This window comes from Crocodylus siamensis, chromosome 2 (genome assembly GCF_052110815.1).
Source record: "Crocodylus siamensis isolate JL-2025a chromosome 2, ASM5211081v1, whole genome shotgun sequence".
Lineage (NCBI taxonomy): Eukaryota > Metazoa > Chordata > Crocodylia > Crocodylidae > Crocodylus > Crocodylus siamensis.
The window spans coordinates 292,616,689-292,629,854 of NC_143396.1; the positions used below are offsets into that span (position 1 = coordinate 292,616,689).

At 44.4% G+C, this 13,166-nt stretch overlaps 1 protein-coding gene across 2 annotated transcripts in view; it reads right to left on the minus strand.

The window, feature by feature from the left end:
* The window catches only part of MDGA2 (MAM domain containing glycosylphosphatidylinositol anchor 2), a 695,817-nt gene that overhangs the window by 316,776 nt on the left and 365,875 nt on the right, over positions 1-13,166 (minus strand). For both annotated transcript variants that reach the window (XM_090034430.1, XM_090034431.1), the window contains exon 5: positions 11,698-11,830. In XM_090034430.1, coding sequence (XP_089890556.1) covers positions 11,698-11,830 — 133 coding nt within the window. The remainder of the gene's footprint in view (positions 1-11,697; positions 11,831-13,166) is intronic.

Here is a 13,166-nt window from a genome sequence, read left to right on the forward strand (position 1 = left end):
TGCTAGGTGCAGAGACCCTACCTGCTATACTTATCCCTGTCCATAAACTGGAAAGGAAACATTAGAGGCTTCCCAGTCACAGGGGCTCCCCATGCCCAGAGCAACCCAACATTTCCCTTCCCCAGCAGAAGCCCAATGCTCTGGCTTTCTTTTACCCCAAGAGCCACACACTGTACCCAGCCTTTTCATTGTCTCTGATGCTTCCCCAAAGGGTGAAGGCTGAACCCCTCTTCCAGCACGAGCAGGTACAGGGGAAGGCATCTGAAGGCAAAGTTTCCTCTCCATTGAGCTAGACGCACATATCTAACAAACATCACACGTAATTAGGCTTTGGAGCAAACTGCCTTCAGGAGTTACTGAGGCCACGAACCAGACAAGATTAAAAACAGGTTGGACATTTATAGAGATGACAGGAATCTATGTAGATAGATATCATCATTAGGACGAGTATCATATGAACAAGGAGGAGCAAAATCAGGGAGGTCAAGGCACAGACTGAGATGCAGCCAGCAAGAGACAACCACCCCCAGCCCCTTCTGATAATGAATGAAGTAAAACGAAAACCAAGGGTGGTGCAGGTCCCTTATTGCATAGGAGGGGAAGCTCATAAGAGCAGCTGCTGCACATGTAACATGGGGATAAGTAGCCACCAACACGTACTTGTCAAGAGCAGCCTGTGCACAAACAAACTGATTTCTTTCTACGATGGGGTGATGGGCTTTTCCCCTGTCCCTGCAAGATATTTCTAAGATTGTGGGAATTACACATTCCTTACAAGAGACCACTTCAACAGGTCCCAATCAAGACCGCTATTTGAAACCTCCTATGTCCAGTCTTACACACCACATCTGATGAATGACACAGACAAATGAGTGTCTAGAGGAAAGCACCAAAAATTATCAGAGAACTATATAAAGACAGGAAGGAAGACATGGGATTATTTAGTCTAGGGAAGAAAAGACTGAGGGGGATTTAACAAGTCTCCAAATACCAAAAAGGGTACTGGATTACTGGAAGGTAATTCTCTCTCTGAATCTACAGAGGCAGGGCAAAAGGAATGGGTTGAAATTGCAACAAGGGAGATGCAGATTGGATGTTAGGAAGCACCTTCTCACTGTGAGTTTGATTAAACACTGGACCAGGCTGCTTAGCGAGACTGGGATATCTTCACTTTTGGAAGTTTCCAAGGGCAACTTAAGTTAAACGCTTGGATGAGATGGTTCAGACAGGGGTGGTCTTGCCCCAAGCAGGAGGCAGCTGGCCAAACCTATTTATCTGTTTATTAATCTTCTTAACATTTATATCCCTCCCTCTCCAAAAAAGGTCGGAGTGGCTTGTTGGCCCCTTTCAGTCCTATATTTCTAGGCATCTAAAATTAGTGATGGTCATCATACTGCACAAGGGACAAGACTGTGCAAAGGAATGCATTATCACTTGCCTGCCCACTGAAGGACCCTTTGCTTTCCACTGACGAGCCTGGTATCGGCACTGTCACAAACACACCTCCAAACTGATCCAGATCAGTGCACGTGTTCCTACACGCCGTGTGTTTGTACAGCATCTAGCACTACGGGTCCCCACTGAGCCTGAGGCCGCGAGATACAGCTGCACTCCCAATCGCAACATGTGCTCCGGGACAGAAAACAGGCTAAAGATCTTCAGCATGTGTCCACAAAAGCTGGAGGCTTTTCTTCGAGGTCTTTTATTATAGTTCACATTTGAAATAATAAACACTTTCCCATTACTGGTCTGAAGCAAACTGAAGCATCAGTATTCAAATATTAGATGTACCCGCCCCCCCCCGGCGTGCACACACAAGATGTTTCTAGGCTTGCAGGAATTACGCATTCCTTATTCCTTACAAGAGACAACTTCCACAGGTCCCATCTGAGACCACTATTTGAAAAGCGGCATATCCCACTGACAGCATTATGCCTCCAATACAGATTTGTATTATTTAAGTTACTGAAAAATATTTCCCGGTTGCATGCCATTTGGACAGCCTCCGTGTTTACACAGGGCTTTCTACCGGAAAGGCAATTTAGGCATCTAAGTGCTTTAAGGCCCAGAGAACACAGCAGGCCTTCACAACTATTAAAAGGCAAGGCACACTACCCCAAAGTTATATCTGCCAGCTAAGTTTGCACTTTCATCCAAGGACCAGCTACTCTCTCCTTCACGATAATTATTTAAAGATGTGAGAAAGCCCGGTGGAAATTTCATACTTCAAAGACACCCACAGAAATCAAATGTAGAAAAAAGGTTTAAGAGGTAAATTGCTGTTCATTATGCTGCTACAATTACCGTTATAGGTTAATGCCCATCTTGGAGTTTCATTTATAAACGCTGATGCTAAAGTACCATAGATTAGGGATCAGCACACAGTAAAATCTCCCTGCCTCGCTAGTCTTCACTCAGCGCCCGAAGGGAACGATTGTCGGCAATGCCAAATAAAGGTATCGGATTTCTTTTCACATCTCTGTACCTGGCCTACCTTCATCCTCTGTCATTCAGCATTTTATATCCTGATGCCACGCGCCCTGCTTCTGCTAGGCATGTTCTTCTCTGCCCGTTCCCCCCCCACTGTCTCCTCTGATGTCTAGGGGGTTGCAATACTCATCACCCAAAAGAGAATCTGACCCCAAATGTATGTGCAGGAGTGAATATGCGTATACACACACACTGATGGAGACATCCCCCCCACACACACCACCCTCTTGCTGGGGGTCTTGTGTTAACCCTCTCATGGCTGTAGCTATTGGCTGAGCACTATATCTTGTCTCCAAAGCATCAAATGAGCTGTTAGTAGCATCTGGATGAGGCAGCTTGGCCCCCTCCTGCCCCCAGGAACAGGGGCAGGGAGCAGCATCTGGAGGAGCGCGGGGAAGCCCAGCGACCCTGGCGGCTGCCACCGCAACAGCAATGTGCACAGTAAGAGCTGGGCAGAAGCCCACAGCTTTGCGTGCTGCCCATGGACAGTCCTGGTGGAGACAAATCGGAGAGTCCAGCGGCATGCAACAAAAATCACCGGGGGCCTCAGAAATAAGGACAAACTTTCTCACTTATGAGGGTGGTGAGCCATTGCCACAGGCTACTCCAGGAGGTTGTGAAATTTCCATCCTTAGATGTATAAGAGCAGTTTAGACTGGCACTGGGTTGGGATCGTGCAATCAGGGATGATCCTGGCGTGGGCAGGCAGCTGGATGTCATAACTGCCTAAGGTCCCTTCCTTATTTTTCTACGACTGTATGGTGGACGGCCTGGTTGCACCACAAGATGACAATCAGAATCCACCATTTCTCAAAGACCACCATGATTTCTTACCCAGCACATAAATGAATAGACATGTGGGGCCCAGGGCAATTCACAGATGAGATGTAGACCATTTAGGATGGCCTCATAGGACACCAGTACACTGAGGACCACGATTCAGGAACCACTAACTACACTGAAGAAGAAATGAGGATAGGTAGCCTCCATTAAGCCTGTGTTTTGTGGGAGCCCAGAACTCCTGAGTGTCAAACCCCTTTTTATGGTGCCTAAAAAACAGATGTAGTAGCCATCAGTGTGGCGTGCTTGCAAAGTTCTCCTTTCCTCCTGAAATATTCCATAGGATTAGAGAAGCTCGCTTTGAAAGCCAGCAGTAAGGTTGTGGGGAACAGCAGTTGGAAATACATTAAAGACGACACCAAATCCAGGTTGACTAAAGCACTTTGGGGAGTGGTGAGAACAAAATGGAAGTTTCAAAACGATGCAAGAGTACATAGTTTCATAGTTTCTCATGAGTGAGGCAACTTGTCCACGGTTGATGTACAGATGGAGATTAATTAAAGTCTGGCTCTAGACATAGATCTGTCCACACCTAATAATAAAAAAGGTGTGCATTGTGCACTGAATCCGACTAACCACTTTGGCAATTCTTTCTCAAGTCTGACAGCAGTCAGCAACAAGTCACACATCTGTGATTCACATCAAAGATACATGCGTAGCACTCTCAATCATCTCAGTGCTTTTTACACTTGCACATACTGTCCCTCCCCCAAATTGTTTGCAATTCAAACTGAGTTGCCAGGGGACTGTGCAGAGCTAGAAGAGAAGCACATTCTAATCTGTGACCCCGTGCTGATGTTCTCTGAACCTAAGAGCAGATTTAGGTCTCTCCTGATGCCTGTGATGATTGCCTCAGATAGATATTGCGCTGGAAGGGCAGAGGTGTCTCTCTCCCTGGAACAGCAGCTGCTAGATCAATGACATCTGACGCAGAAGCATGGGCAAATTGAAATGAGCCCAAAATACTTAGACTCGGCCTCTAGAACAGAGAAAAAAAAATCCACAGCTGGATTTATGGGTTACTAGGTATCAAATGAAAACAGGACATAAAACTTTAATAGCTATATCAAAGGCGAGCCAGAATGGCACGGCCCCAACAGCTCCGTGATGGATGGGCTGCACTAACAAGCGAACAGACCTTGTTTATTCCAGCCTAGTCAGGGTCGTGTAGGAGATTTATACCGGATTAAGCTGGGTAATGTAAGTAAGAGGGAAAGAAAGAAAAGGAAAGAAAAAAACAAAACCCTGCACTTTTCATTTTCCAATAAGATTTAGTGATAAGAAAGGCCCTACCTTTCAAAAAGGTACATGTATATTTAAGTCTAGGCACTGTAAATAGTCCTCTTAAAGTCAATGGAACAAGCAAGGGCATGAAAAAGAAGTCTTTGTAGGAGCAGAGCTAATGTGTCTGTAAGCTGTCTTTGGCCTTTGCTAGTAAACAGTGAAGAACAGTGGATAAGAGCAAGTGAGATCATCATTACTATTCATTAACCTTCCTCACTGACGTATCACATACAAGGTCCTTCCTTTCACTACCTCTTTAACAAAAAAGCAGCCCAAAAATCACCCTTTTCTTCCCAATATGAGCCTCCTATGAACATAGGCTGCCCACTGTGTCAGTGAGTATTAACAAGTCTTTGCCTACTAAAACAAGATCCAGCAACGGGCCAGATTTTCAAGCAGGGGGGTCCTTAAGCTTGTGTGTACTCTGTGATGCCCTTTTGTGGGAAGCAACCCTCACTGTGCACACACCTGAAGAAGCGCAGTCCTATAGGGTGGGTTGAGGAATGTAGCCAAGTCTGGGCAGAAGTACAAGTGAACCCCCATAGATTTGAGAGCATGATTCCTGATACACAACACGCATTGTTCTAGTTTAGACCCAGCTCTGTAAGGTGACCTATGAGACCTCACTCCCTCATTCATGCAGAGCTCCCTTTACTTCCACTTGTATTGCATTAAGGTACATGGGCCTGCTTGCATGATGTTTGCTAAAAGTGCACCCTATGAACTCTGCTTAAGCCTGAAAGTCCTAGCAGATTTCTTCCTCTCACAGTAAATTATCAGGTTACATCAAAACCGGCTTTGAATTCGAGAGCATGGAAAACAAATGAGTGTGAAGTTACACTTTACACTGAAACCACACTAAGGGCAGTTAAAATGTGTCCGCACTCTACAGATGTAATAAGGTAAGTGCCATCTGAGCATCTTAAAGTTATGTCACTTCAGGTGAGGGTTAACTCTGGGCTGTGCTACCCAGCTCATGTTAGGGTAACTTCACTTCTGCTCCACAGAGATAAAAGTAGCAATGTTCAGTCCTCCAGGATCCCAGCACTCCTCCTACCCAGAGCAGGGGTGTCCTGGGTCCTAGCCACACCCTGCTCACAAGTCATCTAGTGACAAGTCAGAGCCATGCAGGCAAGAAATGCTATTAACCCTTAACGTTCAACTACTTACAGGACACTGTGATTTAACAGCACTTAACATCCACAGATTTAGTACGGCGTAGCTTCACCCTAAGAAAGCCCAGGATTACAATTCATTCCCACCTGCAACAGTGTCCTTGTGAGTAAGGCAGGAATGAACTGGAGGCATTTTGTTTAAAACAGAACATCCCTGAAAGAGCAGTGTGTAGCCCAGACTTCAGTGTAGAAAGAAGGGCATTGCTATTTCCCTACAAAATGCAGCATGTACGGGAAACAGTGACAATATCTAAAACACACCGCTTTCAGTAAGCACGTCTAGCATGTCATTTTGACTCAGCATAAGTACCTATAATTAGTTACTAGATTTCTCTACTATCCAACTAATTCCACCCACTGTCAGGATTCAGCTCTGACTATTACAACGGCTATATTTCTTATCTCATGACTTCAGGCCTTTGCAGAGCGTGCTCATGCACTGGCGTCAGATTCCTGGAGAGTGCAATGCAATGTGCAGATGAATATTTATGTTCCAAATTAGATCATTCTCTAGTGCTGTGTTTTTGTGAATAAACTAGGACACAATGAGTTAAGCAAAAGAGAATGGCATTTTTGGGGGAGAGAAATTAGAAGGAGATAAAAGCTTTTTTCAGTTTGATTCCTACCAAAATGCCAGTTTAAGCTGTGATTCTGCTGAATGATGCTATGCAGCTACAAGACACAGACTGGAAGTGTTCCTGGTCTTTCCCGCCACCCCCTACCCCAACCGTCCCCTTGGCAGACTTCTTTCTGGAGGTAGTCTGAATCCAACCATCATATTCTATTTTAGTCATGACATCTGCAATCTAACCAGGCTGATTTGGCTAAGCCACACTAATAAATAATTTCAAATGAAGTCCTGCCACTGAGAAAGCTTTGTAGATTAAGATCAAAACTTCCATTTGATTTTTAATCGTGTTAGAGCCAAAAATGATGTGAGATGCAGACTTTCAGTATGTGAAATACTCGTTTCCCATTTAACCCTATCAGCACTTTGCAGACACTTCATGCATGTCAAACCAGAAACCCAGTGCGCCCATGGGTATATATGCTGTTCCTCCCTAATCCCTTCAAATGAACAATGCCATGTTTAAAGGCTCCCATATTTGTCTCCATGCATACCAGTGCATCTGAGCATTCAGAGTTAGCAGCAGTAAGCCACCTTTCTCTAGCTCTCAAGATTAAACAGTGAGTCACACGTAGGCTGTTAACAGATGCATTTTAATATTACCTGTCAATAATTCATGCTTGAGATAGAGCAGAATGAAGACTGTGTACATGATCCCTGTACGGTATCCTTCGGGTGCAAATAATTTATTTATCTAGCCCTAGTCTAGGGTGGACCAGGATATTAGGAGACAAGTGCTTGGAAGTGGGCAAAATGCATAAATGAGTAGGCTATGATGACCTGGGTTGGGGGCAGAAACAAGGGATGAGGCATAGGCACCTTGGGGGCAGTCTCTGGTGGTGCCGGCTGCTCTGTGACAACATACAGTCTGCCCTTTTCTATTGCTTTAGTGCATCTCTGCATTTAAGCCCCTCAGGCAACATGGGTCCATGCTGGGATGCTTTGGGGAGACAGCTCCCAGGGCCTTGTTACACCTTATGCCTTAAGCTGCATGAATATTAATCCACTTAGAGTTGTTCAGCTTAGTAAAGCAGTCACACCTTAAAACAAAAAAAACATTTCTGGCTGTCATTCACCTGCACAATTGTGACTTGCCACTAGAGACTTGGTGATCAGGGGCAGGATTAGGAGCCTATGTAAAAAGGGAGTCGATCCTTTTTTCCTCTGAGCTCATCCCCTATACTGCTGCTGGCCAGGCACTGCCTGAGCACTGAGGAGCCCGATCTTCCCCGCTGACTCCCCCTCCTGCCAGCATAATCAGCAAACCAGTCTCAGTGGCCGTGGGGTCCAGGACTGCAGCATCCGCTTTGCCCAACGCCCCCAGGGAGTGAGGCACTTGGGCATGCCTAGCCCCTCTGCATCCTGGTGTCCCTGCTTGCCCTGACTCACGAGAGGCCACCGAATCATGGGATGCTAGAGGAGTTCAACTTCAATAGAATAGGTCTAGAGAGTGGCCACAATTTAATCTTGCTTAAGGAGAAAGGTTATGGACATTAGATATAAATCTGTGGAGGGGTGCAACTTTTAACCAAATAACAAGTGCTTTAAGTCACTTAAAGGTGTTACTACGCGGCCAATTCAAGGGTTAAGAGCTCAAGCAGCTGCCTAAACTTACTGTGTAACAAGGCCCTGACATTACACATTTTGTTCTGCGAAGAGGCAGCGCCGTCTACATGTAGAGTACGGAGTCAAGCAGATTGGATTCTCCTCCTGCCCCTGCCCCTGCCCCACCGTGTGGTCTCAGGCAAGTCGCCTCCTTTCCCTCCACCTTGTTTCCCCTGTCCACCTTCTCTATGGAGACTGCGAACTCAACCCAGAAGGAACAGGCTTTTGTCTGCTCACACAGGGCCTAGCACAAAGGGCTCTGGGCTCGTTTCCTGCCTTGAGGTACAATTGTACAACAAATGACCTAATAAACAAATAGGACAATAAAGAACCTAATCGCTAAATGCCCCTGTATAATGGGTGCCTGTGAGCAGTTGTATACCTGCAAGCTGATTATAGCTCCTCTCTCTATTTCTGTTTTAGAGCTGAGCTGTGCTGGAAGGAAATCATTAACTGGATTAAGAGCATGACAATGCCAACTTTACTTCCACTCCTGTTGTGCATACAGGCATATGATGTTGTGTCTAGGACTACACAGAGTCATGCAAAACAGATCCAATTAAGCCATTGGTGTTGATCAAGTGGGTGTGAATGTACCTAATTGCACCTATGTGTAATGCTTTAAACCTGAATGATGTCTGATGTATACTAATGAATGCATGTTTGTTTGATGGCATCTGCTTAATTATTTTTTCTAATTATTAAAGGAGAACCAGGCAGAAAGTTTCAGTCATACAATACTTCCTATTGGTTCTAACACAGTAATGGATCGTTATTCTGGTGATGCCACGGCAGACAATCAAATAAGCGATGGGACGCATTAAACATGGAAAACAAAAAGCTCATAGATCTAATCTGGCAGGTTGTGTTTAATAGGAGACTAGGCTACATACTCACCCAAAGAAGTGCCTGATGGTCTCCAAATTAGCCTCTCGACTCAGATGTCTGCACAGGAATTTAGATGGATGAAAGAGCCCATGACAGCAGAAGCAGCAGCAAAAGATAAACCTGCACTTTCTCAATGACAGGCCTGCTTCACTGAAATTACTGACTGCCCCTAACAGTCCCAGTCATATACTTGACTACCCCTTCATAATCCAGAAATTCCTCATTTCCACCCAAATTTTCCTTTTTGCAGCTTGAGGCCATTGCTCCAGTCCTGTCTCCTGTGACCACAGAGAAAAGCCCAACTCCACCCTCTTTATAATCAACTTGCAGGCATTTGAAGACTTGTCAAATCCTTCCTCCCCCGCACCACAAATGCGCACTCCTTCTTTCCCAGATTAGATACCACTTGTTAGCTGTTTCAGCCTTTTCCTAGAAGTCCTGCTTCCCAGGCCTCTAATAGTTTTGTTTTTCTGCCTTGGACTCTTTCCAATCTGTCCACATCCTTCTTGAAGTGAGGTGCCCAAAACTGGGCACAGTACTCTAAGTGAGGCTTCACCAGTGCCCAGTAAAGTCCATGAATCAGTTGGGTCGATCAAGAGGGGTGCACCATACATTATAACATACCCTACACCACTCTGGAACATCCTCTGGGTGCCAGGCCAGCCAGCGAGACTGAGCATCCTTGATCTGAGCACGCCCTGCAATAGGGAGCTCTGCCAGCGAGTCCGTCAGTCAAAGAAAACTTGAAAAATCATGAAACACTACACATCTCACACATTTCTGGACCCACCAACCCAATTCATTGTAGGAAAATAATGGAAGCCCGTGGCTTGTACCAACATTAGCAGTCATGTGCTATCATCCATCATAACTCTAATGTTGTTATAACCTTTGACAAAATCTCTTCTGCCACTTTTAGTCCTGAAAATAGATACGTGAAAAACAGTCCAATCATCGGCAATGCCAAAGACGCATTTTCACTGCATAATAAAGGACTGACCTGAAATTCACCTGCAACCACTTGCATTAATTAAATATAGCAGGAGCCTATACAAATGGCCAATTTATCTGTCACTTTATAGCCACCCTGTTCCTTTTTCAGATTTTGTGTCTCCTGTCAACATCTCTCTACAACGCACATGTGTGAACACACCTAAAAAGACAACAAATATGCAGGCAAAAACTGATTTGTAAGGACCCATATAACCAAAGTCTGATCTTCTACATAAATCTAGACTAATGCTACTTAACTTCTATGTGGTTATACAAGAGCAAATGAGGACTTTACTGTCTTGTCAATTAAAAAGTACATTAGTTCTTAATTAAGCATTGCAGTAGTTATTTAATCATGACGCTGAAGGTGACTGCAGCCTCCCGGTTGGATGCTCATGCAGATTTCAGTGAATCCTTTCGTGCTTTACACAATGACTACTGAACAGAACGGCGCCCTTAGGCTACAACACTACATATGTCACTTCCATTTTTCCATTAGAAATACCAAAAGGAGTTGAGGGTAACACTCTGAAGCCAAGCCCGGAGAGCAGAAATAATGCAAGACGTGCAAATCTAAATGCAAAAGTACACTTCACCTAAGCTCTTCCTGGTGACCTCCATCCAGGTTCAACTGGCAGCTTTGTTCGTGTCTCACAGCTCTCAATTTGTAGCAGCGTGCTTTACTAAAGGAGACCCTGACAATGTGCAGATGTCCAAACATTTTGGCATAGCTGCACAATCAAACGGGGATGTGTTGAACTGTTGGTAGACCAGCTCTCCTCTCCCATGATTCACCACTGTTGTGGGAATCCCATCATGCACCATGGTTCTCCATCAGGTAGAGGACAGAGATGCATCGTACGATATGCAGTGCAGCCCCCGATGGTACAAAATGGAGTTCTGGGGAACACAAACTACATTTCCCAATGAAGGAGCTTGAGGAGATGCGGATGAGCCTCTAGCTGGCTTGGTACAACCCGTGTTGATGTGGCGCACTGAAATGTTTCCATCAGGGTTGACCAGATCCCAAACAGAATATATCGCTTCAGTTTTCCCAACATAAAATCAAAACAGTTTGGTAAATGCAAAACCTCCTGTGAAAAGTTTCACTTTTTCCCTAGCTGTAATAAAACATTGTGAAGGAAAAATCCTGACCAGCTCTCTAAGGATCCCAAAACATGTTACCCAGAGTCCACACTATGTTGTAATACCCTTATTCGGGTTGAACCTTACTTGATTTCATAAACTGACTTTAAAACAGCCCTGAAGAATAATCAGGGAACTTTTGAATTTTCCCTCAATGTCAAACCCCAGTAAAAAATCCATAGCTGGCCCCACATGTCTCAAGGGCTGAGCCAAAATCCGTAATCTAGGTGCACTCCATCTCCATTTGCTACTTCTTCCCACCTCTTCCAGACACAGCCTGATACTGGGAGCATCTACACATGTGCTTTAAGGCACATTAGTCTATTTTAATGAGCATTAAAGTGTCACTAAAAACAAACAAACCGTGCACTTTTGCTGATGTGCATTAAAGAATTGCTAAAAACCATGCTCTTTAGTTAATGTGCATTTAGATAAGCTAATGCACATTTTCCTAGTACCTCACAATGAAAGTACTAGGTTTAATGCTCATTAACTAATTTGTGTTAATGCACGTGGAGATGCACAACGGTGCAGCTGCCTGCAGTGATACAGATTGTAAACGAGAGCACAATCCTGTGTAGTCTGCTTCTTAGGAAGACAGTGTAGAGGGCGGGCTCAAGTGGGAGAGTGGATTATTACGTAGAATACCTGTTTTATTGGAGAGTCTAAACGACACCATCTTGTCGGGGATGTTGCACACATTCCTCACCGAAGCGATGCAGCTGTAATTAGCGTAGTCCTGAGGTCGAAGATTCTTTAGTTTCAGAATCTTTGTTTCCCCCTGTGCACATTAGAAAGGGCAGGTAAGGAAGAGATTAAGTCAAAGGAAAAGGCAGACTTCCAGGTGATACATGCATTGCACTGTGATGGCTAAGTAGATGCAGGTGCTAGACCGCAAGGCTGATTTTAACTAACCCATTTCCACATACAGGGCACGCCTACACGCTCATTAATGCGCCACAATTACAATGCATTAAGCTTAGCACCTGTAATTGCAGGGCATTTCTACACATGCACACGGTGCAGTGGCAGGCGCTGAAGCTCACGGCATCGTATGAGCAGCAAAATATGTATCAGCGCTGAGAAAATGGTGGTGGGACACTGTTGAGCTAAAACGCATCGTAGGTGCTTTAGAGTTCAAAAGCACACCACCACTGTTTTCTGTGCATTGATGTGCATTTTGTGTCATTATAAAACTGCACGTGCTGCAGTGTAATGCGTGTCTGCTCATGTACGGAGCAGGCTCGATTGATCAAGTCTGCTCCAACCCGCTGGACTGCTGGCACATCCCTGCACAAAAATGCATGTGTATAAATGCCCACCGGTACTAACCTAATGCTCCGTAATTGGTCCTACTGCGCCTTAGTGCAGGCACATGCTTTTTAAATGACACCAGTGCACAGTAGACTAATTCTACAGTGCATTAGCAGTTTTTTTCGTGCTGCACTAATGAGCAGTAGAGCTAGTCTACTGCACCATTAGCATCACGTGTGGACGTGCCCACAGAGTCTCATATAAACAACGGTGTGGGATTTTTTTGGTCCCCATTTACTGTTTAAAAAGAAAAAAGAAAAAGGAAGAAAGAGGAAAGAAGCCTTTGTTTTAGAAGCAACTCGGAAGCCATCATGTTTACTGCACCTCACATCAGGTAAAAGTAACCCCACTGAGAACCCCCCTACCCCCAACTTAATCAAAAACCAGAAGCTGCTGTAAAAAAAATTAAATCATAAAATTAAAAAACCCTGTTGTTTTCCTTTTTAAATCATCTTCCCCAATGATTTTATTTTTAGACAGTATTTATGTAAATTATGGTGCAATGATCTGAAACAGAGTATTTAATAAAGGAGTTCTTTTCAAGAGAAACTGAAGAAAATTATAGTATCTAAGCAGGAGAATTTCATATAAAATGCTATAAGAATTGGGCATAACAAGACCAGAAACATTTGGAGGAAAGGAAAAAAAAAACTTTAATGAAAAAAGTAGGCAAAATCTTAGACTATTGTTAGTTAAGATCCAGGTGTTTGTTTCCTTGACAAAGCGATATCAGATGCGATCAAAAAAAAATCCGAAAAACTGTTAAACACAAAGACTTGCTTTTAAATCGAGAAGAAAAACAA